The sequence below is a fragment of the Oncorhynchus nerka genome, linkage group LG4 (genome assembly GCF_034236695.1).
Source record: "Oncorhynchus nerka isolate Pitt River linkage group LG4, Oner_Uvic_2.0, whole genome shotgun sequence".
In the NCBI taxonomy this organism is placed as follows: domain Eukaryota; kingdom Metazoa; phylum Chordata; class Actinopteri; order Salmoniformes; family Salmonidae; genus Oncorhynchus; species Oncorhynchus nerka.
In genome coordinates, this window is record NC_088399.1 from 9,274,186 (window position 1) to 9,299,758 (window position 25,573).

General features: G+C 51.4%; 1 protein-coding gene across 2 annotated transcripts in view; it reads left to right on the forward strand.

Annotated features, from left to right (window-relative positions):
* The window catches only part of mapkap1 (MAPK associated protein 1), a 130,438-nt gene that overhangs the window by 78,249 nt on the left and 26,616 nt on the right, over positions 1-25,573 (forward strand). For both annotated transcript variants that reach the window (XM_065017205.1, XM_065017206.1), the window contains 2 exons: positions 10,772-10,879; positions 11,798-11,938. In XM_065017205.1, the coding sequence (XP_064873277.1) occupies positions 10,772-10,879; positions 11,798-11,938 (249 nt within the window). The remainder of the gene's footprint in view (positions 1-10,771; positions 10,880-11,797; positions 11,939-25,573) is intronic.

Here is a 25,573-nt window from a genome sequence, read left to right on the forward strand (position 1 = left end):
GCTCACCCCAGCCGCTCACCATCGTGCTCCTCGTCATGTCCTTTATCAAGGCTCACCCCAGCAGCTCACCATCGTGCTCCGCGTCATGTCCTTTATCAAGGCTCACCCCAGCCGCTCACCATCGTGCTCCGCGTCACGTCCTTTATCAAGGCTCACCCCAGCCGCTCACCATCGTGCTCCGCGTCCGTCCTTTATCAGGCTCAGCCGCTCACCATCGTGCTCCGCGTCACGTCCTTTATCAAGGCTCACCCCAGCCGCTCACCATCGTGCTCCGCGTCACGTCCTTTATCAAGGCTCACCCCAGCCGCTCACCATCGTGCTCCGCGTCATGTCCTTTATCAAGGCTCACCCCAGCCGCTCACCATCGTGCTCGCGTCATGTCCTTTATCAAGGCTCACCCCAGCTGCTCACCATCGTGCTCCGCGTCATGTCCTTTACCAAGGCTCACCCCAGCCGCTCACCATCGTGCTCAGCGTCACGTCCTTTATCAAGGCTCACCATCGTGCTCGCGTCATGTCCTTTATCAAGGCTCACCCCAGCCGCTCACCATCGTGCTCCGCGTCATGTCCTTTATCAAGGCTCACCCCAGCCGCTCACCATCGTGCTCCGCGTCATGTCCTTTATCAAGGCTCACCCCAGCCGCTCACCATCGTGCTCCGCGTCATGTCCTTTATCAAGGCTCACCCCAGCAGCTCACCATCGTGCTCCGCGTCATGTCCTTTATCAAGGCTCACCCCAGCCGCTCACCATCGTGCTCCGCGTCACGTCCTTTATCAAGGCTCACCCCAGCCGCTCACCATCGTGCTCCGCGTCACGTCCTTTATCAAGGCTCACCCCAGCCGCTCACCATCGTGCTCCGCGTCACGTCCTTTATCAAGGCTCACCCCAGCCGCTCACCATCGTGCTCCGCGTCACGTCCTTTATCAAGGTGCTCACCGCGTGCTCGCGTCATGTCCTTTATCAAGGCTCACCCCAGCCGCTCACCATCGTGCTCCGCGTCATGTCCTTTATCAAGGCTCACCCCAGCCGCTCACCATCGTGCTCCGCGTGACGTCCTTTATCAAGGCTCACCATCGTGCTCCGCGTGACGTCCTTTATCAAGGCTCACCATCACGGCTCACCCCAGCCGCTCACCATCGTGCTCCGCGTCACGTCCTTTATCAAGGCTCACCATCGTGCTCCGCTTCACGTCCTTTCAAGGCTCACCCCAGCTGCTCACCATCGTGCTCCGCGTCATGTCCTTTATCAAGGCTCACCCCAGCTGCTCACCATCGTGCTCCGCGTGATGTCCTTTACCAAGGCTCACCATCGTGCTCCGCGTCACGTCCTTTACCAAGGCTCACCATCGTGCTCCGCGTCATGTCCTTTATCAAGGCTCACCCCAGCTGCTCACCATCGTGCTCCGCGTCACGTCCTTTACCAAGGCTCACCATCGTGCTCCGCGTCACGTCCTTTATCAAGGCTCACCATCGTGCTCGCGTCACGTCCTTTATCAAGGCTCACCATCGTGCTCGCGTCACATCCTTTACCAAGGCTCCGTGCTCGCGTCACATCTTTACCAAGGCTCACCATCGTGCTCCGCGTCATGTCCTTTATCAAGGCTCACCATCGTGCTCGCGTCATGTCCTTTATCAAGGCTCACCCCAGCCGCTCACCATCGTGCTCCGCGTCATGTCCTTTATCAAGGCTCACCCCAGCCGCTCACCATCGTGCTCGCGTCATGTCCTTTATCAAGGCTCACCCCAGCCGCTCACCATCGTGCTCAGCGTCATGTCCTTTATCAAGGCTCACCCCAGCCGCTCACCATCGTGCTCCGCGTCATGTCCTTTATCAAGGCTCCCCAGGCTCACCATCGTGCTCCGCGTCATGTCCTTTATCGCTCATGTCCTTTATCAAGGCTCACCCCACGTCCTTTACCAAGGCTCACCATCGTGCTCCGCGTCACGTCCTTTATCAAGGCTCACCCCAGCGTGCTCACCATCGTGCTCGCGTCATGTCCTCCTTTATCAAGGCTCACCCCAGCCGCTCACCATCGTGCTCCGCGTCATGTCCTTTATCAAGGCTCACCCCAGCTCACCATCGCGCGTCACCATCAAGGTGCTCCGCGTCATGTCCTTTATCAAGGCTCACCCCAGCCGCTCACCTCACCATGTCCTTTCGTGCACCATCGCGTCATGTCCTTTATCAAGGCTCACCCCAGCCGCTCACCATCGTGCTCCGCGTCATGTCCTTTATCAAGGCTCACCCCAGCCGCTCACCATCGTGCTCGCCACGTCCTTTATCAAGGCTCACCCCAGCCGCTCACCATCGTGCTCCGCGTCACGTCCTTTATCAAGGCTCACCCCAGCCGCTCACCATCGTGCTCCGCGTCACGTCCTTTATCAAGGCTCACCCCAGCCGTCCTTTATCTCACCATCGTGCTCCGCGTCATGTCCTTTATCAAGGCTCACCCCAGCCGCTCACCATCGTGCTCCGCGTGACGTCCTTTATCAAGGCTCACCATCGTGCTCCGCGTGACGTCCTTTACCAAGGCTCACCCCAGCCGCTCACCATCGTGCTCCGCGTGACGTCCTTTATCAAGGCTCACCATCGTGTCGTGGACGCCCTTTATCAAGGCTCACCCCAGCCGCTCACCATCGTGCTCCGCGTGGCCACGTCCTTTATCAAGGCTCACCCCAACCGCTCACCATCGTGCTCCGCGTCACGTCCTTTATCAAGGCTCACCCCAACCGCTCACCATCGTGCTCCGCGTCACGTCCTTTATCAAGGCTCACCCCAGCCGCTCACCATCGTGCTCCGCGTCATGTCCTTTATCAAGGCTCACCCCAGCCGCTCACCATCGTGCTCCGCGTCATGTCCTTTATCAAGGCTCACCCCAGCCGCTCACCATCGTGCTCGCGTCACGCCCTTTAGGCTCAAGGCTCACGCCCACGTCCTTTATCAAGGCTCACCATCACCGTGCTCGCGTGACGTCCTTTATCAAGGCTCACCATCGTGCTCCGCGTGACGTCCTTTATCAAGGCTCACCATCACGTCCTTTATCAAGGTTCACCCCAGCCGCTCACCATCGTGCTCCGCGTCACGTCCTTTATCAAGGCTCACCATCGTGCTCCGCGTCACGTCCTTTACCAAGGCTCACCCCAGCTGCTCACCATCGTGCTCCGCGTCATGTCCTTTATCAAGGCTCACCCCAGCTGCTCACCATCGTGCTCCGCGTGATGTCCTTTACCAAGGCTCACCATCGTGCTCCGCGTCACGTCCTTTACCAAGGCTCACCATCGTGCTCCGCGTCATGTCCTTTATCAAGGCTCACCCCAGCTGCTCACCATCGTGCTCCGCGTCACGTCCTTTACCAAGGCTCACCATCGTGCTCCGCGTCACGTCCTTTACCAAGGCTCACCATCGTGCTCCGCGTCACGTCCTTTATCAAGGCTCACCATCGTGCTCCGCGTCACATCTTTTACCAAGGCTCACCATCGTGCTCCGCGTCATGTCCTTTATCAAGGCTCACCATCGTGCTCCGCGTCACGTCCTTTATCAAGGCTCACCCCAGCCGCTCACCATCGTGCTCCGCGTCATGTCCTTTATCAAGGCTCACCCCAGCCGCTCACCATCGTGCTCCGCGTCATGTCCTTTATCAAGGCTCACCCCAGCCGCTCACCATCGTGCTCCGCGTCATGTCCTTTATCAAGGCTCACCCCAGCCGCTCACCATCGTGCTCCGCGTGACGTCCTTTATCAAGGCTCACCATCGTGCTCCGCGTCACGTCCTTTTCAAGGCTCAAGGCTCACCATCGTGCTCCGCGTCACGTCCTTTATCAAGGCTCACGCGTCACGTCTTTTACCAAGGCTCACCCCAGCCGCTCACCATCGTGCTCGCGTCATGTCCTTTATCAAGGCTCACCCCAGCCGCTCACCATCGTGCTCAGCGCGTCCTTTATCAAGGCTCACCCCAGCCGCTCACCATCGTGCTCGCGTCATGTCCTTTATCAAGGCTCAGCCGCTCACCATCGTGCTCCGCGTCACCTTTATCAAGTGCTCACCCCAGCGTCACCATCGTGCTCCTTCACGTCCTTTATCCAAGGCTCACCCCAGCCGCTCACCATCGTGCTCCGCGTCACGTCCTTTATCAAGGCTCAGCCGCTCACCATCGTGCTCCGCGTCACGTCCTTTATCAAGGCTCACCCCAGCCGCTCACCATCGTGCTCCGCGTCGTCCTTTATCAAGGGCCGCTCACCATCGTGCTCCGCGTCATGTCCTTTATCAAGGCTCACAGTCCTTTATCAAGGCTCACCATCGTGCTCGCGTCGTCCTTTAGGCTCACCCCAGCCGCTCACCATCGTGCTCGCGTCACGTCCTTTATCAAGGCTCACCAGCGTCGTCCTCACCATCGTGTCCCTTTATCAGGCGCGTCATGTCCTTTATCAGGCTCACCCCAGCCGCTCACCATCGTGCTCGCGTCACGTCCTTTATCAAGGCTCACCATCGTGCTCCGCTCACGTCCTTTATCGTGCTCCGTTCCTTTACCAAGGCTCAGCCGCTCACCAGCCGCTCGCGTCACGTCCTTTACCAAGGCTCACCCCAGCTGCTCACCATCGTGCTCCGCGTGCTCACGTCCTTTTCAAGGCTATCACCAGGCTCACCCTTTATCAAGGCCGCTCACCATCGTGCTCGCGTCATGTCCTTTATCAAGGCTCACCCCCTGCTCACCATCGTGCTCCGCGTGATGTCCTTTAGGCTCAGGCCACCCGCCCTTCACCAGGCTCACCATCGTGCTCGCGTCATGTCCTTTATCAAGGCTCACCCCAGCTGCTCACCATCGTGCTCGCGTCACGTCCTTTATCAAGGCTCACCAGCCGCTCCTTTACCAAGGCTCACCATCGTGCTCAGCGTCATGTCACGTCCTTTATCAAGGCTCACCCCAGCCGCTCACCATCGTGCTCGCGTCACGTCCTTTATCAAGGCTCACCCCAGCCGCTCACCATCGTGCTCGCGTCATGTCCTTTATCAAGGCTCACCCCATCAAGGCTCACCATCGTGCTCGCGTGCGTCCTTTATCAAGGCTCACCATCACGTCCTTTATCAAGGCTCACCGCCACCATCGTGCTCCGCTCACGTCCTTTATCAAGGCTCACCATCGTGCTCCGCGTCACGTCCTTTATCAAGGCTCACCCCAGCTGCTCACCATCGTGCTCCGCGTCATGTCCTTTATCAAGGCTCACCCCAGCTGCTCACCATCGTGCTCCGCGTCATGTCCTTTATCAAGGCTCACCATCGTGCTCCGCGTCGTCAAGGCTCCGCGCTCACCATCGTGCTCCGCGTCACGTCCTTTATCAAGGCTCACCCCAGGCCGCTCACCATCGTGCTCGCGTCATGTCCTTTATCAAGGCTCACCCCAGCCGCTCACCATCGTGCTCCGCGTCATGTCCTTTATCAAGGCTCACCCCAGGCTCACCATCGTGCTCCGCGTCGTCCTTATCAAGGCTCACCCCAGGCTCACCATCGTGCTCGCGTCATGTCCTTTATCAAGGCTCACCCCAGCCGCTCACCATCGTGCTCCGCGTCACGTCCTTTATCACCAGGCTCACCCCAGCTCATCCCGCTCACCATCGTGCTCCGCGTCACGTCCTTTATCAAGGCTCACCCCAGCCGCTCACCATCGTGCTCGCGTCCGTCCTTTATCAAGGCTCACCCCAGCCGCTCACCATCGTGCTCCGCGTCACGTCCTTTATCAAGGCTCACCCCAGCCGCTCACCATCGTGCTCGCGTCACGTCCTTTATCAAGGCTCACCCCAGCCGCTCACCATCGTGCTCCGCGTCACGTCCTTTATCAAGGCTCACCATCACCATCGTGCTCCGCGTCATGTCCTTTATCAAGGCTCATCGTGCTCCCCAGCTCACCCCAGCCGCTCACCATCGTGCTCCGCGTCCGCACGTCCTTTAGGCTACGTCCCTTTATCAAGGTTCACCCCAGCCGCTCACCATCGTGCTCCGCGTCATGTCCTTTATCAAGGCTCACCCCAGCCGCTCACCATCGTGCTCCGCGTCATGTCCTTTATCAAGGCTCACCCCAGCCGCTCACCATCGTGCTCCGCGTCCGTCCTTTATCAAGGCTCACCCCAGCCGCTCACTTTATCGTGCTCACCCGCGCCACCAGCGTCATGTCCTTTATCAGGCTCACCCCAGCCGCTCACCATCGTGCTCCGCGTCACGTCCTTTATCAAGGCTCACCAGCCGTCACCATCGTGCTCGCGTCACGTCCTTTATCAAGGCTCACCCCAGCCGCTCACCATCGTGCTCGCGTCATGTCCTTTATCAAGGCTCACCCCAGCTGCTCACCATCGTGCTCCGCGTCATGTCCTTTATCAAGGCTCACCCCAGCCGCTCACCATCGTGCTCGCGTCATGTCCTTTATCAAGGCTCACCATCGTGCTCGCGTCACGTCCTTTATCAAGGCTCAGCCGCTCACCATCGTGCTCCGCGTGGCGTCCTTTACCAAGGCTCACATCAGCCGCTCACCTCAAGGCGTCCTTTATCAGCCGCTCACCATCGTGCTCCGCGTGACGTCCTTTATCAAGGCTCACCATCGTGCTCCGCGTCACGTCCTTTATCAAGGCTCACCCCAGCCGCTCACCATCGTGCTCCGCGTGACGTCCTTTATCAAGGCTCACCATCGTGCTCCGCGTGACGTCCTTTATCAAGGCTCACCATCACGTCCTTTATCAAGGTTCACCCCAGCCGCTCACCATCGTGCTCCGCGTCACGTCCTTTATCAAGGCTCACCATCGTGCTCCGCGTCACGTCCTTTACCAAGGCTCACCCCAGCTGCTCACCATCGTGCTCCGCGTCATGTCCTTTATCAAGGCTCACCCCAGCTGCTCACCATCGTGCTCCGCGTCACGTCCTTTACCAAGGCTCACCATCGGCGTCATGTCCCCAAGCTCACCCCAGCTCACCATCGTGCTCCGCGTCACGTCCTCAAGGCTTAGGCTCACCATCGTGCTCCGCGTCACGTCCTTTACCAAGGCTCACCATCGTGCTCCGCGTCATGTCCTTTATCAAGGCTCACCATCGTGCTCCGCGTCACGTCCTTTACCAAGGCTCACCCCAGCCGCTCACCATCGTGCTCCGCGTCATGTCCTTTATCAAGGCTCACCCCAGCCGCTCACCATCGTGCTCCGCGTCATGTCCTTTATCAAGGCTCACCCCAGCCGCTCACCATCGTGCTCCGCGTCATGTCCTTTACCAAGGCTCACCCCAGCCGCTCACCATCGTGCTCCGCGTCACGTCCTTTATCAAGGCTCACCATCGTGCTCCGCGTCATGTCCTTTATCAAGGCTCACCCCAGCCGCTCACCATCGTGCTCCGCGTCATGTCCTTTATCAAGGCTCACCCCAGCCGCTCACCATCGTGCTCCGCGTCATGTCCTTTATCAAGGCTCACCCCTGCCGCTCACCATCGTGCTCCGCGTCATGTCCTTTATCAAGGCTCACCCCAGCAGCTCACCATCGTGCTCCGCGTCATGTCCTTTATCAAGGCTCACCCCAGCCGCTCACCATCGTGCTCCGCGTCACGTCCTTTATCAAGGCTCACCCCAGCCGCTCACCATCGTGCTCCGCGTCACGTCCTTTATCAAGGCTCACCCCAGCCGCTCACCATCGTGCTCCGCGTCATGTCCTTTATCAAGGCTCACCCCAGCCGCTCACCATCGTGCTCCGCGTCATGTCCTTTATCAAGGCTCACCCCAGCCGCTCACCATCGTGCTCCGCGTGACGTCCTTTATCAAGGCTCACCATCGTGCTCCGCGTGACGTCCTTTACCAAGGCTCACCCCAGCCGCTCACCATCGTGCTCCGCGTGACGTCCTTTACCAAGGCTCACCCCAGCCGCTCACCATCGTGCTCCGCGTGACGTCCTTTATCAAGGCTCACCATCGTGCTCCGCGTCACGTCCTTTATCAAGGCTCACCCCAACCGCTCACCATCGTGCTCCGCGTCACGTCCTTTATCAAGGCTCACCATCGTGCTCCGCGTCACGTCCTTTACCAAGGCTCACCCCAGCTGCTCACCATCGTGCTCCGCATCATGTCCTTTATCAAGGCTCACCCCAGCTGCTCACCATCGTGCTCCGCGTGACGTCCTTTACCAAGGCTCACCATCGTGCTCCGCGTCACGTCCTTTACCAAGGCTCACCATCGTGCTCCGCGTCACGTCCTTTACCAAGGCTCACCATCGTGCTCCGCGTCATGTCCTTTATCAAGGCTCACCCCAGCTGCTCACCATCGTGCTCCGCGTCACGTCCTTTACCAAGGCTCACCATCGTGCTCCGCGTCACGTCCTTTATCAAGGCTCACCATCGTGCTCCGCGTCACGTCCTTTATCAAGGCTCACCATCGTGCTCCGCGTCACGTCCTTTACCAAGGCTCACCATCGTGCTCCGTGTCACGTCCTTTATCAAGGCTCACCATCGTGCTCCGCGTCATGTCCTTTATCAAGGCTCACCATCGTGCTCCGCGTCATGTCCTTTACCAAGGCTCACCCCAGCCGCTCACCATCGTGCTCCGCGTCATGTCCTTTATCAAGGCTCACCCCAGCCGCTCACCATCGTGCTCCGCGTCATGTCCTTTACCAAGGCTCACCCCAGCCGCTCACCATCGTGCTCCGCGTCATGTCCTTTATCAAGGCTCACCCCAGCAGCTCACCATCGTGCTCCGCGTCACGTCCTTTATCAAGGCTCACCCCAGCCGCTCACCATCGTGCTCCGCGTCATGTCCTTTATCAAGGCTCACCCCAGCCGCTCACCATCGTGCTCCGCGTCATGCAGGAAAGAGAAAAGGTCATTTTCCGTGTTCGCCATTAGTCACACTCTTTCGCCCTCCACTCCGACTCCACATCTAAGCAGTGACCCCCCCCCTCGAGGTTCGCGGCCTCTCTACCGAAAACACCGGGTATAATTCTCCTGCACCTTCTAGCGTATTCTACACCCAATTCAAAGTCGTAGATTTCGCTGCTCTGAGTCAAACGGTGATGAGAGCAAATGATTATGATATTACATTACAATATTTGACCCACCACTATGATACAGCTGCTTTTCGCACGTTCGTGTTGGTTTACCTTGTGACGGACGATACGCTCCCAGGACTTACAGGCATATTCTTTTGATGGCTCGCTGAGGCTCGGGTGACATTTTTGAAACCCGCGGTATATGAGAAAGGGTAAATATTGCCCAAAGTCTTTTTCCCGATTTTAGAATTTTGCTTCTTTTTTTACTTCTTTTACTATTAAAAAAAAAAAAAAATTGTGAGAAAGAAAGTGGTGTATTTTCTTTTAGGCCACCGTTACATAACATGGGAACATTGCTGGGCGGGTTGGACGGCGAGGGGCTTTCAGATAGAGATAACCAACCACCCGGAATGTCTACATCCTGTGCCATCTTTCAGAAGCAACATGTATTGATTCTGAAGGACAAATTTGATTAAAATTATATCTTTAGATATAATACGATGTGCCTGTTTCACATCACCAGTTACTTGTTAATTTAATCTCTCTTTGTCGCTGATACTTCTTTTTAAAGACTCTCTGGTTTTTGTTTAAAAAAGCTATGACATCACCACCGCTACATGTCATAAATGAATGCTTTCCCGAGTAAATCAACTGCTTGACTGATCACTGGTAGAGTGCTTTTTTTTTTTTTTGGCCTTGCAGACAGAATGCAAAATGTCACCTAACTTCAGTGGACATTTTCGCCTGTGCTTTATCCAATGTGTACTTTTGCGTCTGTAAATGTAACGTTTTCCTGCTCTTGCATGCCGGCGCTGAAGAGAGCCAGCCCCGTCAAACTCTAAAGAGTAACAGCAAAAAGCTGGAGCAGAGGACGCCCAACTCCCAGTCCCTCATCTAGTATCGTTTCTTCTGTTACCGACGTACAGTTTGACTTTATTTCTTTGTTGGTCATTTTCCGAGGGGATATAATTGCATCTCCTGGGCCCAAAGAGGTCACCTAAAAATGGGTCCCCATTATGGAAGCTCGGAGTCGCCACAAAGAAAAGAAAAGGTTTGGGAATCTAATTGGGCTCCCGGTTACGGCCGTCTAAATACGGAGGTGGAGCGCTGACCTTGACATGCCTGGAGCCAGAGATGAATAGAGACTGGGGGGAGGAGAGGGAGTGAGGGAGGGAGGGCCTTGACATGCCTGGAGCCAGAGATGAATAGAGACGGGAGAGAGGGAGAGAGGGAGAGAGAGAGAGAGAGAGAGAGAGAGGGAGAGAGGGAGAGAGAGAGAGAGAGGGAGAGAGAGAGAGAGGCGCTGAATGCAGCCTTTTGTTTGAGCTGAACCAAAGGAGTGGCCAGGATGGGGATGGGATTGTGGGTATAGGAAGAAGAGAGGAGCTGTGACCCCTGTTGGCCTTGGACTTGACGAGTGTGTTGGGAGCCAAAGAGCATCTCTGTTGCTTATCCCCCGCTAATTCCCCTTCCTCCACCTCCTCCTCTTCCTCTGTCTGCCTTCATCCCTTTCTCCCCGGTTTCGGTTTGGTTCTTTTTGTCGACGTCCAACAGACGCACGTACACAAAACATCAACTATTCTAAATCACACCGTAGTGTAAACTTTAAAAGATGTTAAAAGTATTGTCGGTTATTTTTACTTCCTCGTTAAAAGCTGGTGTGTGTATAGGTGTACAGATAGCCCTAGCAGTCGACTGTATATGGTAATCCATGGGTCTCCGTGGAGTCAGTTGTTGCATTGCGTTTGACCCTGTATTCGCTGTGCCACAGGTCCCATGTACCGTCTGGAGAGGCAGACGGAGCCCAACGTGCCCGTGGATCTGGACTGCAGCCTCGAGAGCCAGAGCACCCTAGAGTTCTGCCTGGTCAGGGAAAACAGTGAGTATTCCCCCCCAACCCTACTACCTACCCCCACCCCACACTGGCCCAACCCTACTACCTACCCCCACCCCACACTGGCCCAACCCTACTACCTACCCCCACCCCACACTGGCCCAACCCTACTACCTACCCCCACCCCACACTGGCCCAACCCTACTACCTACCCCCACCCCACACTGGCCCAACCCTACTACCTACCCCCACCCCACACTGGCCCAACCCTACTACCTACCCCCACCCCCCACACTGGCCCAACCCTACTACCTACCCCACACTGGCCCAACCCTACTACCTACCCCCACCCCACACTGGCCCAACCCTACTACCTACCCCCACCCCACACTGGCCCAACCCTACTACCTACCCCCACCCCACACTGGCCCAACCCTACTACCTACCCCACAGTGAGTATTCTGCACCGGTGTGATCTAGGATCAGCTTCACCTTCCCCCAACCGTAGCCCTTAACAATTAGTGACAGAAATAAAAAAAAACTGACCCAAGATCAGCATCTAGGGGCACCTTCACCTTACACAGAGGATCCTCCTGGGTAGAGTCCAGACCACTAATGGCCTGAATATCTCTCATCTGAACATATTTTTATAGTCTGTGCTTAACTTTTTCTTCAATGCAAGGTTTCACCTACTCTTGGTTTTGAAAGTAGTCTCTGGTTTTTCTCTCCTCCTCTCTCTCTTACCCTCTCTCTCTCTCCCACCCCTCTTTCTCTCTCTCTCTCCCACCCCCTCTTTCTCGCTCTCTCTCCCACCCCCCTTTCTCTCTCTCTCTCCCACCCTCCCTTTCTCTCTCTCTTTCCACCCTCTCTTTCTCTCTCTCTCCAAACCCCTTTTTCTCTCTTTCCGACCCTCTCTTTCTCTCTGTTTTTCTCCCCTGTTTGTCTCTCTGTTCTCTCTGTCAGGCTCCAGAGGAGAGGACAGTTCAGAGGAGGATCCTCCCATGGACATCACCACGGTGCAGGACATGCTGAGTAGCCACCGCTACAAGTCCTTCAAGATCAGCATGATCCACAAGCTCCGCTTCACCACTGACGTACAGCTCGGTAAATACTCCAAACCTTCACCCCACACCCTAACCCTAACCCTACTACCTCCACCCCACACCCTAACCCTAACCCTACTACCTCCACCTCACACCCTAACCCTAACCCTACTACCTCCACCCCACACCCTAACCCTAACCCTACTACCTCCACCCCACACCCTAACCCTAACCCTACTACCTCCACCCCACACCCTAACCCTAACCCTACTACCTCCACCCCACACCCTAACCCTAACCCTACTACCTCCACCCCACACCCTAACCCTAACCCTACTACCTCCACCCCACACCCTAACCCTAACCCTACTACCTCCACCCCACACCCTAACCCTAACCCTACCTCCACCCCACACCCTAACCCTAACCCTACTACCTCCACCCCACACCCTAACCCTACTACCTCCACCCCACACCCTAACCCTAACCTACTACCTCCACCCACCCTAACCCTAACCCTACTACCTCCACCCACACCCTAACCCTAACCCTACTACCTCCACCCCACACCCTAACCCTAACCCTACTACCTCCACCCCACACCCTAACCCTAACCCTACTACCTCCACCCCACACTGGCCCGACCCTACCCCCCACCCCACACTGGCCCGACCCTACTCCCCACCCCACACTGGCCCGACCCTACTCCCCACCCCACACTGGCCCGACCCTACTCCCCCCACCCCACACTGGCCCGACCCTGCCCACCTCCACCCCACACTGGCCCGACCCTGCTACCCCCACCCCACACTGGCCCGACCCTGCCCACCTCCACCCCACACTGGCCCGACCCTGCTACCCCCACCCCACACTGGCCCGACCCTACTCCCCACCCCACACTGGCCCGACCCTACTCCCCACCCCACACTGGCCCGACCCCACTCCCCCCCCACACTGGCCCGACCCTACTCCCCCCCCACCCCACACTGGCCCGACCCTGCCCACCCCACACTGGCCCGACCCTGCTCCCCCCACCCCACACTGGCCCGACCCTGCTCTCCATTCTGTCCTTTGGAGCCCACAGACCACACGTTGGTCCAGCCTTCCACGGGCATTATATAAAAAAAATAGAGACCTTTTTGACTTGAATGTAGATTAAGGTTAAACATCTGGTGATGCTATGAAATGCTGTTTATACCTTAATAGTTTTCTAAGTTGGGTCTCTCTCTGTTTTGAATTAGTCAGGCAGTCGTTTACCTCAGGTTAGGTTTCAGTCGGAGGCCGTAGGTACGGCATGAGAAAGAAACTAAATCTCCCCTCCAATCACGTTGCCACAGGTCAGACCAGGGTCACCGGGTCACTTCCTGGAAAGCAGGATCAATCTTGTTGTTTACAACAATCTGCCATGGTAACCTCGGTACCCCCCCCCCTACTGGCCCGTTGGCTTTGGTAATGAGCGTTAATTCAGACCAGGAGGAGACTGTCTGCGTTCCAAATGGCACCATATTCCCTATTTAGTGTAGGGAACCCATAGTGCTCTGGTCAAACGTAGTACACTGTTTAGTGTAGGGAACCCATAGTGCTCTGGTCAAACGTAGTACACTGTTTAGTGTAGGGAACACATAGTGCTCTGGTCAAACGTAGTACACTGTTTAGTGTAGGGAACCCATAGTGCTCTGGTCAAACGTAGTACACTGTTTAGTGTAGGGAACCCATAGTGCTCTGGTCAAACGTAGTACACTGTTTAGGGAATATGGTGGCGTTTGGGAAGCGTTGTGTCTCCTCCTGGTCTGACTGATGTCCATGAGCGGGAACATGTCCTCTGTACCGGAGAAGTGCTCAAACCACACAGTCCACGTTCACAGTTGTACTTGCGCACTATTTTGGAACTGAGATTTGAATCAAAGTCTCAGTCTTTTCTAGTCGTGAAGTTTTTACATGGTGCATTGGATACTCTGTTACTCCTACCATAACCAACACAGGGGACAAATACCCTCTAATCTGTTACTCTGGTCATAACCAACACATGGGACAAATACCATCTACTCTGTTACTCTGGTCATAACCAACACATGGGACAAATACCCTCTACTCTGTTACTCTGGTCATAACCAACACAGGAGACAAATACCCTCTACTCTGTTACTCTGGTCATAACCAACACAGGAGACAAATACCCTCTACTCTGGTCATAACCAACACAGGAGACAAATACCCTCTAATCTGTTACTCTGGTCATAACCAACACAGGGGACAAATACCCTCTACTCTGTTACTCTGGTCATAACCAACACAGGAGACAAATACCCTCTACTCTGTTACTCTGGTCAAATCAAATCAAATCAAATTTTATTTGTCACATACACATGGTTAGCAGATGTTAATGCGAGTGTAGCGAAATGCTTGTGCTTCTAGTTCCGACAATGCAGTGATAACCAACAAGTAATCTAACTAACAATTCCAAAACTACTCTCTTATACACAGTGTAAGGGGATAAAGAATATGTACATAAGGATATATGAATGAGTGATGGTACAGAGCAGCATACAGTAGATGGTATCGAGTACAGTATATACATATGAGATGAGTATGTAGACAAAGTAAACAAAGTGGCATAGTTAAAGTGGCTAGTGATACATGTATTACATAAGGATGCAGTCGATGATGTAGAGTACAGGATATACGTATGCATATGAGATGAATAATGTAGGGTAAGTAACATTATATAAGGTAGCATTGTTTAAAGTGGCTAGTGATATATTTACATCATTTCCCATCAATTCCCATTATTAAAGTGGCTGGAGTTGGGTCAGTGTCAATGACAGTGTGTTGGCAACAGCCACTCAATGTTAGTGGTGGCTGTTTAACAGTCTGATGGCCTTGAGATAGAAGCTGTTTTTCAGTCTCTCGGTCCCAGCTTTGATGCACCTGTACTGACCTCGCCTTCTGGATGATAGCGGGGTGAACAGGCAGTGGTTCGGGTGGTTGATGTCCTTGATGATCTTTATGGCCTTCCTGTAACATCGGGTGGTGTAGGTGTCCTGGAGGGCAGGTAGTTTGCCCCGGTGATGCGTTGTGCAGACCTCACTACCCTCTGGAGAGCCTTACGGTTAAGGGCGGAGCAGTTGCCGTACCAGGCGGTGATACAGCCCGCCAGGATGCTCTCGATTGTGCATCTGTAGAAGTTTGTGAGTGCTTTTGGTGACAAGCCGAATTTCTTCAGCCTTCTGAGGTTGAAGAGGCGCTGCTGCGCCTTCTTCACGACGCTGTCAGTGTGAGTGGACCAATTCAGTTTGTCTGTGATGTGTATGCCGAGGAACTTAAAACTTGCTACCCTCTCCACTACTGTTCCATCGATGTGGATAGGGGGGTGTTCCCTCTGCTGTTTCCTGAAGTCCACAATCATCTCCTTAGTTTTGTTGATGTTGAGTGTGAGGTTATTTTCCTGACACCACACTCCGAGGGCCCTCACCTCCTCCCTGTAGGCCGTCTCGTCGTTGTTGGTAATCAAGCCTACCACTGTTGTGTCGTCCGCAAACTTGATGATTGAGTTGAGGCGTGCGTGGCCACGCAGTCGTGGGTGAACAGGGAGTACAGGAGAGGGCTCAGAACGCACCCTTGTGGGGCCCCGTGTTGAGGATCAGCGGGGAGGAGATGTTGTTGCCTACCCTCACCACCTGGGGCGGCCCGTCAGGAAGTCCAGTACCCAGTTGCACAGGGCGGGGTCGAGACCCAGGGTCTCGAGCTTGATGACGAGCTTGGAGGGTACTATGGTGTTGAATGCCGAGCTGTAGTCGATGAACAGCATTCTCACATAGGTATTACTCTTGTCCAGGTGGGTTAGGGCAGTGTGCAGTGTGGTTGAGATTGCATCGTCTGTGGACCTATTTGGGCGGTAAGCAAATTGGAGTGGGTCTAGGGTGTCAGGTAGGGTGGAGGTGATATGGTCCTTGACTAGTCTCTCAAAGCACTTCATGATGACGGAAGTGAGTGCTACGGGGCGGTAGTCGTTTAGCTCAGTTACCTTAGCTTTCTTGGGAACAGGAACAATGGTGGCCCTCTTGAAGCATGTGGGAACAGCAGACTGGTATAGGGATTGATTGAATATGTCCGTAAACACACCGGCCAGCTGGTCTGCGCATGCTCTGCGCATGCTCTGAGGGCGCGGCTGGGGATGCCGTCTGGGCCTGCAGCCTTGCGAGGGTTAACACGTTTAAATGTCTTACTCACCTCGGCTGCAGTGAAGGAGAGACCGCATGTTTTCGTTGCAGGCCGTGTCAGTGGCACTGTATTGTCCTCAAAGCGGGCAAAAAAGTTATTTAGTCTGCCTGGGAGCAAGACATCCTGGTCCGTGACTGGGCTGGGTTTCTTCTTGTAGTCCGTGATTGAATGTAGACCCTGTCATAACCAACACAGGGGACAAATACCCTCTAATCTGTTACTCTGGTCATAACCAACACAGGAGACAAATACCCTCTAATCTGTTACTCTTGTCATAACCAACACAGGAGACAAATACCCTCTACTCTGTTACTCTGGTCATAACCAACACAGGGGACAAATACCCTCTACTCTGTTACTCTGGTCATAACCAACACAGGGGACAAATACCCTCTACTCTGTTACTCTGGTCATAACCAACACAGGGGACAAATACCCTCTACTCTGTTACTCTGGTCATAACCAACACAGGGGACAAATCAAATCAAATCAAATTTATTTGTTACTCTGGTCATCAACCATATCTCAAAGGGTACAAAACCCAGCCTAAAACCCCAAACAGCAAACAATGCAGGTGTAAAAGCACGGTGGCTAGGAAAAACTCCCTAGAAAGGCCAAAACCTAGGAAGAAACCTAGAGAGGAACCAGGCTATGTGGGGACAAAGTACCCTCTTCTGGCTGTCGGGTATAACCATTATAACAGAACATGACCAAGATGTTCAAATGTTCATAAATGACCAGCATCTGGTAATAATAAGGCAGAACAGTTGAAATGGAGCAGCAGCACAGTTACTCTGGTCAAGGAGTCACACAGGTAGTCCTGGGGCACGGTCTAGGGCTCAGGTCCTCGAGTCAGAAAGAAGAGAAATTAGGGGAGCATATGTGGGGTGGCCAGTCCTCTTCTGGCTGGCCGGGTGGAATTATAACAGGGGACAAGATGTTCAAATGTTCACTAAATGACCAGCATGGTTGAATAATAGTAAGACAAAACAGTTGAAACTGGTTAGCAGCATGGCCAGGTCTGGGGACAGCAAGGGATCAAATAGTCCTGGGACATGGTCCTAGGGCCCAGGCCAGTTGAAACTGGAGCAGCAGCATGGCCAGGTGGACTGGGGACAGCAAGGAGTCATCATGTCAGGTAGTCCTGGGGCATGGTCCTAGGGCTCAGGTGTTACTCTGGTCAAAGAAAAGAGAAGGGGACAAAGAACCCACTACTTGTTACACTGGTCATAATAGGACAGGGAAGTACTCAGATATAACAAACTGACCCTAGTCACAATAAACTAATGCAGCATAAATACTGGAGGCTGAGACAGGAGGGGTCAGGAGACACTGTGGCCCCATCCGAGGACACCCCGGACAGGGCCAAACAGGAAGGATATAACCCCACCCACTTTGTCACAGCCCCCCACACCAAATTGAGGGATATCTTCAACCACCAACTTACCATCCTGAGACAAATAGTATAGCCCACAAAGATCTTTCACGGCACAACCCAAGGGGCGCCAACCCAGACAGGCCGACCACAACAGTGAATCAACCCACCCAGGTGACGCACCCCCAGGGACGGCATGAGAGAGCCCCAGTAAGCCAGTGACTCAGCCCCGTAACAGGGTAGAGGCAGAGAATCCCAGTGGAAAGAGGGGAATCGGCCAGGCAGATTGACAGCAAGGGCGGTTCATATGCTCCAAAGCCTTTCCGTTTACCTTCCCACTCCTGGGCCAGATCAGCTCAATCATGACCCACTGAAGAGATGAGTCTTCAGTAAATTTTAAAGGTTGAGACCGAGTTTGCGTCTCTGACATGGGTAGGCAGACCGTTCCATAAAAATGAGCTCTATTGGATTGAAAGCCCTGCCTGCCAGCTGTTTTTAGAAATTCTAGGGACAATTAGGAGGCCTCGTCCCTCCGTAGGCTGACAGAGGTATGGGCTTAGGACCAAATCAGAGAGATCGGAGGAGCAAGCCCATGTAATGCTTTGTAGGTTAGCAGTAAAACCTTGAAATCAGCCCTTGCTTTGACAGGAAGCCAGTGTAGAAGGCTAGCACTGGAGTAATATGATCAAATTTTTTGGTTCTAGTCAGGATTCTAGCAGCCGTATTCAGCACTAACTGAAGTTTATTTAGTGCTTGGGAGAAGTAGCCGGAAAATAGAGCATTGCAGTAGTCTAACCTAGAAGTGACAAACGCATGGATTAATTTTTCTGCATAATTTTTGGGAAAGTTTCTGATTTTTCAAACGTAGATGGACAAAAAGCTGCCTCGAAATGGTCTTGATATGTTCTTCAAAAGAGGGCAGGGTCCAGAGTTCTGAGGTCCTTCACAGTTTTATTTGAGACGACTGTACAACCATTAAGATTAATTGTCAGATTCAACAGAAATCTCTTTGTTTCTGGGAAGAACAAGCATCTCTGTTTTGTCGAGTTTAATAGTAGAAAGTTTGCAGCCATCCACTTCCTTTTCTGAAACACATGTTCAGAAGGGCAATTTTGGGGCTTCACCATGTTTCATTGAAATGTACAGCTGTGTGTCATCCGCATAGCAGTGAAAGTTAACATTATGTTTTGAATAACATGAAAGGTAAAATATTAGTGAAAACAATTGGTCCTAAAACAAACTATTTTTTACAAAATTTACAGTTGATTTGTCAGAGGACAAACCACAAATACCCTCTACTCTGTTACTCTGGTCATAACCAACACAGGGGACAAATACCCTCTACTCTGTTACTCTGGTCATAACCAAAACAGGAGACAAATACCCTCTACTCTGTTACTCTGGTCATAACCAACACAGGGGACAAATACCCTCTACTCTGTTACTCTGGTCATAACCAACACAGGGGACAAATACCCTCTACTCTGTTACTCTGGTCATAAATGATCAAATACCCTCTACTCTGTTACTCTGGTCATAACCAAAAGGGGACAAATACCCTCTACTCTGTTACTCTGGTCATAACCAACACAGGGGACAAATACCCTCTACTCTGTTACTCTGGTCATAACCAACACAGGGGACAAATACCCTCTACTCTTAACCCCCCCCCCCCTCTCTCACTGTCCACCTGTTAACCCCTCTCTGTCACAGCCAATAGCAAATTGATTAGCATTTCATTGAACTGTACTTGTAAAGTAGAATGAATAGTAATTCTGATGTTTCAGGTTTGATTTAAAAAAAAAAAAAACTCAACCTGAGGCTTTGCCAACCCATCATTTATTGGCTTTTTTTTGGCAAATGTTTCATATTCAAATGAATTATTTATCTCATTCACAGTGTTACCCATCAGCTGTCAGACACGTAACGACAACGCCTCGCATTTTCACATATTTTAGACGTTTTTTTTTTTTTTTTTTGCATTCATGCTGATATTATTGAATTGAAACCAGGCTGCCAGCTTTGTGGAGCCTCCTCTCCCTCCCTAGGCTGACAGAGGATGGGTTCTTAAACCAAACGACCTGTCGGATGTTCTCCCCAGTGTTTCTCAGAGATAGGGGGTTTCCTGGGGTTTCAGAGGCGACGGCAGCTAGCAAACACCACGGCTTAACCATCAACAGATGCGTTCAGCGTGTCAGATTAAACCAAGTTGGAGAAGAGCAGAAAATGGATGGTGTTCAGAGGGGTGGCGGCCCTAAGCCTTGCTGACAAACCATTGAGGGGTTTTGTAATGGTTGTGGGGTTTGTCTTTTTTCAAACCCATCCGACACCTCCTACTCTGCCTTTAGCGTCATGATGTCTTTTCCAAGAGGGCACTCCGTTCTGACTGTATGATGGCGTCGGAGGGATTATATTACAGTCCAAAGCTCTGAAGAAAAAGGAGAGGTGGACTCATTAGGTCACTTATTTTAGGTAGCTTGTTTCTGGTCGCAGGTTCAGGAATGGCTGAAAGGATTGCAACATTGACCTGGCGCTAACTCTGCAAATAGCACTGCTGGTTAACTTGAAAACCCATAGTCAATCGATCAATAATATAAAAACAATACTCTTTGTCAATGAAAGATTTGAACATTTTCACTATTTTTTAGAAACTATTTTTTATTTTATTTAACCTTTATTTAACCAGGTAGGCTAGTTGAGAACAAGTTCAGGCCAAAATAAAGCAAAGCAGTGTGAACAGACAACAACACAGAGTTACACATGGAGTAAACAATAAACAAGTCAATAACACAGTAGAAAAAAAGAGTATATATATTGTGTGCAAAAGGCATGAGGAGGTAGGCGAATAATGACAATTTTAGCAGATTAACACTGGAGTGATAAATGATCAGATGGTCATGTGCAGGTGGAGATACTGGTGTGCAAAAGAGCAGAAAAGTAAATAAATAAAAACAGTATGGGGATGAGGTAGGTAGATTGGGTGGGCTATTTACAGAGGGACTATGTACAGCTGCAGCGATCGGTTAAAAAAAAAAAAAGTCTCCAACTTCAATGGTTTTTGCAGAGTTCCAGTCACAGGCAGCAGAGAACTGGAAGGGTGTTCAAATAGAGGTGTTGGCTTTAGGAATGATCAGTGAGATAGACCTGCGGAGGGTTACGGGTGGGTGTTGCCATCGTGACCAGTGAACTGAGATAAGGCGGAGCTTTACCTAGCATGGACTTGTAGATGACCTGGAGCCAGTTGGTCTGGCAACGAATATGTAGCGAGGGCCTTTGAGAATATAAAGGTTCAGAACAGCACAGTTGCAAAGATATATGGCAAATAGAAATCAAAACTGGATGGTGTTCAGAGATAGATGGGAGGGGTTTGATGGGACTGGATGGTGTTCAGAGATAGATGGGAGGGGTTTGATGGGACTGGATGGTGTTCAGAGATAGATGGGAGGGGTTTGATGGGACTGGATGGTGTTCAGAGATAGATGGGAGGGGTTTGATGGGACTGGATGGTGTTCAGAGATAGATGGGAGGGGTTTGATGGGAACTGAAGGATGGGACTGGATGGTGTTCTGAGATTGATGGGAGGGGTTTGATGAGACTGGATGGTGTTCAGAGATAGATGGGAGGGGTTTGATGGGACTGGATGGTGTTCAGAGATAGATGGGAGGGGTTTGATGGGGACTGGATGGGGTGGTTCAGAGATAGATGGGAGGGGTTTGATGGGACTGGATGGTGTTCAGAGATAGATGGGAGGGGTTTGATGGGACTGGATGGTGTTCAGAGATAGATGGGAGGGGTTTGATGGGAACTGAAGGATGGGACTGGATGGTGTTCAGAGATAGATGGGAGGGGTTTGATGGGACTGGATGGTGTTCAGAGATAGATGGGAGGGGTTTGATGGGACTGGATGGTGTTCAGAGATAGATGGGAGGGGTTTGATGGGACTGGATGGTGTTCAGAGATAGATGGGAGGGGTTTGATGGGACTGGATGGTGTTCAGAGATAGATGGGAGGGGTTTGATGGACTGGATGGTGTTCAGAGATAGATGGGAGGGGTTTGATGGGACTGGATGGTGTTCAGAGATAGATGGGACTGGGGTTTGATGGGACTGGATGGTGTTCAGAGATAGATGGGAGGGGTTTGATGGGAACTGAAGGATGGGACTGGATGGTGTTCAGAGATAGATGGGAGGGGTTTGATGGGAGCTAAAGGATGGGACTGGATGGTGTTCAGAGATAGATGGGAGGGGTTTGATGGGAACTGAAGGATGGGACTGGATGGTGTTCAGAGATAGATGGGAGGGGTTTGATGGGACTGGATGGTGTTCAGAGATAGATGGGAGGGGTTTGATGGGACTGGATGGTGTTCAGAGATAGATGGGAGGGGTTTGATGGGAACTGAAGGATGGGACTGGATGGTGTTCAGAGATAGATGGGAGGGGTTTGATGGGAGCTAAAGGATGGGACTGGATGGTGTTCAGAGATAGATGGGAGGGGTTTGATGGGAACTGAAGGATGGGACTGGATGGTGTTCAGAGATAGATGGGAGGGGTTTGATGGGAGCTAAAGGATGGGACTGGATGGTGTTCAGAGATAGATGGGAGGGGTTTGATGGGACTGGATGGTGTTCAGAGATAGATGGGAGGGGTTTGATGGGAGCTAAAGGATGGGACTGGATGGTGTTCAGAGATAGATGGGAGGGGTTTGATGGGACTGGATGGTGTTCAGAGATAGATGGGAGGGGTTTGATGGGAACTGAAGGATGGGACTGGATGGTGTTCAGAGATAGATGGGAGGGGTTTGATGGGAATTGAAGGATGGGACTAAAAACAAACAAAAGAGAACTAATGTAAAATATACTGTGTCTGTAAAATGTATATAATATGTATAATCTGGAAGTAGAAGCCCAAGTGTTGTTGTCCATTAGTTTACTCCAATTAGGGAGGGATGGTAGGGTTAGGGGGAGGGGTGGTAGGGTTAGGGGAGGGGTGGTAGGGTTAGGGGAGGGGTGGTAGGGTTAGGGGAGGGGTGGTAGGGTTAGGGGAGGGGGTGGTAGGGTTAGGGAGGGGTGGTAGGGTTAGGGGAGGGATGGTAGGGTTAGGGGAGGGATGGTAGGGTTAGGGGAGGGGTGGTAGGGTTAGGGGAGGGGTGGTAGGGTTAGGGGAACATAATAAAGACGGGAAATATATTTTAAAAATGGTTTTAAAAATACAAATCTAAATATATACAGTTGAAGTCTGAAGTTTACATACATTTAGGTTAGTGTCATTAAAACTCGTTTTTCAACCACTCCACAAACTTCTTGTTAACAAACTATGGTTTTGGCAAGTCGGTTAAGACATTACTTTGTGCATGACACAAGTCATTTTTCCAACAATTGTTTACAGACAGATTATTTCACTTAAAATTCATTGTATCACAATTCCAGTGGGTCAGAAGTTTACATACATTAAATTGTCTGTGCCTTTAAACAGCTTGGAAAATTCCATAAAATGATGTCATGGCGTTAGAATCTTCTGATAGGCTAATTGACATAATTTGAGTCAATTGGAGGTGTACCTTCGAACTCAGTGCCTCTTTGCTTGACATCATGGGAAAATCAAAAGAAATCAGCCAAGACCTCAGAAAAAAATTGTGGACCTCCACAAGTCTGGTTCATCCTTGGGATCAATTTCCAAATGCCTGAAGGTACCACATTCATCTGTACAAACAATAGTACGCAAGTATAAACACCATGGGACCACGCAGCCGTCATACCGCTCATGAAGGAGACGCGTTCTGTCTCCTAGAGATGTGAAGATGCTGAAGGAAACAGGTACAAAAGTATCTATATCCACAGTAAAATGAGCCCTATATCAACAACCTGAAAGGCCGCTCAGCAAGGAAGAAGCCACTGCTCCAAAACCGCCATAAAAAAGCAAGACTATGGTTTGCAACTGCACATGGGAACAAAGATGCTACTTTTTGGAGAAATGTCCTCTGGTCTGATGAAACAAAAATAGAACTTTTTGGCCATAATGACCATCGTTATGTTTGGAGGAAAAAGGGGGAGGCTTGCAAGCCTAAGAACACCATCCCAACCGTGAAGCACGGGGGTGGCAGCATCATGTTGTGGGGGTGCTTTGCTACAGGAGGGACTGGTGCACTTCACAAAATAGATGGCATCATGGCATCACTGGGAATGCGATGAAAGAAATAAAAGCTGAAATAAATAATTCTCTCTACTATTATTCTGACATTTCACATTCTTAAAATAAAGCGATGATCTTAACTGAAGACAGGGAATTTTTACTAGGATTTAATGTCAGGAATTGTGAAAAACTGAGTTTAAATGTAGTTGACTAAAGTGTATGTAAACTTCCAACTTCAACTGTATATATATATATATATATATGGGGCGGCAGGGTAGTCTAGGGGTTAGAGCGTTGGACTAGTAACCGGAAAGTTGCAAGTTCAAACCCCCGAGCTGACAAGGTACAAATCTGTCGTTCTGCCGCTGAACAGGCAGTTAACCCACTGTTCCTAGGCCGTCATTGAAAATAAGAATTTGACCTTAACTGACTTGCCTAGTTAAATAAAGGTAAAATAAAATAAATAAATATATGGGGGATTGGAAATTATCCAAACAATTCCATTGATAGAAGCCATTATCTATCTGCAGTATTAAAGCTGAACCCCCCCCCCAATAATCAGGAGAGACATTTAGAGTGGAAAGTGGGCAGTGTCCTGTGTTGCTAGCTAGTGGTACAAACTGATGTTACTTAATGTCAACACCGGGAGGGAAAGTCCAGATTCACGGAGGCAGGAATGTCCCTGTGTCCCATAGCTCTAGGATTTATGTGGATTGAGCCAGAGGCATTAGTACCAGACAGTGTGCACAAGTCTGCAAAATCTCTGTCTGTGTGTGCTTGTATCTGGACACTGTCAAATGTGGGAGGGGCCGCGGCACGCCAAATCAAATGTTATTGGTCACATACACATGGTTAGCAGATGTTATTGTGTGAGTGTAGTGAAATGCTTATGCTTCTAGATCCCAACAGTGCAGTAATATATCTAACAGGTAATATTTAACAAATTCCATAACAAAACCTAATATTTAACAAATTCCACAACAAAACCTAATACACACAATCTAGTGAAGGAATGGGATGAGAATATATATGTATAACATATATGGATGAGCAGTGACAGAGAGGCTAAGATGCAATAGATAGTATAGAATATATAGTGTAGGATGCAGTATACAATACATATATATGAGATGAGTAATGCAAGATATGTAAACATTGTTAAAGTGACTAGTGATCCATGTATTAAAGTGGCCAATGATATCAAGTCTGTAGGTAGGCAGTCGTCTCTCTGTGCTAGTGATGGCTGTTTTTAACAATCTGATGTTCTTGAGATAGAAGCTGTTTTTCAGTCTCTTGGTCCCAGCTACTGTCTTTGACTGACGACACTGGTTCTATCTGCTTTTCCCCCAAAAGACAACCTCCGTAACAGAATACTCTGCCCTGCGTCACTGCTGGGGTCCACCTCCACCCAGAGAGCAAAGCTCTGGGCTTCTTCCTAATTGATGCAAATTAGAAAAGATGGTGGCGGCATCCATGCAATGCTGCTGGTTTAATAAAGCTTGTTAACCGCGGTGAGGGAAATGAATGGGCCGAATTACCGGGGCGGTTATTGGAAAAGTGTCGTCTCTCGTTACAGTTTGGAACAACTCACTCACGGATGGTTGGCGGTCCTCTCTTCTCCCCCTATAAGAGAATGGGCTGATGGCCCTGGAAGGCAGTTATAGAGGAGATCGGGAGGGGGTGGACGGTCATGTAAGACAGGGGGGTCTGGGGGTGCCAGCCCCCACATCTTAATTTTTCTAATAACCCTCAATGGTGATGCTCAATCTGCCCCCTTCACATAGCATTAGGCGAGGCCTCTGTCACGGAATTGGATTAGGGCTTGTTATAGCAACCAATTCCATGTGGCCAAGGAAAAATAGGGTGGCAATTTAATAACCATTATCATCAATACAAGTGACTGAGTCCATATTACATCAGTGGCTGTGATGTATAGAGTGGAAGTGAGAATAGGGTCTGCCGGGATCCTTCT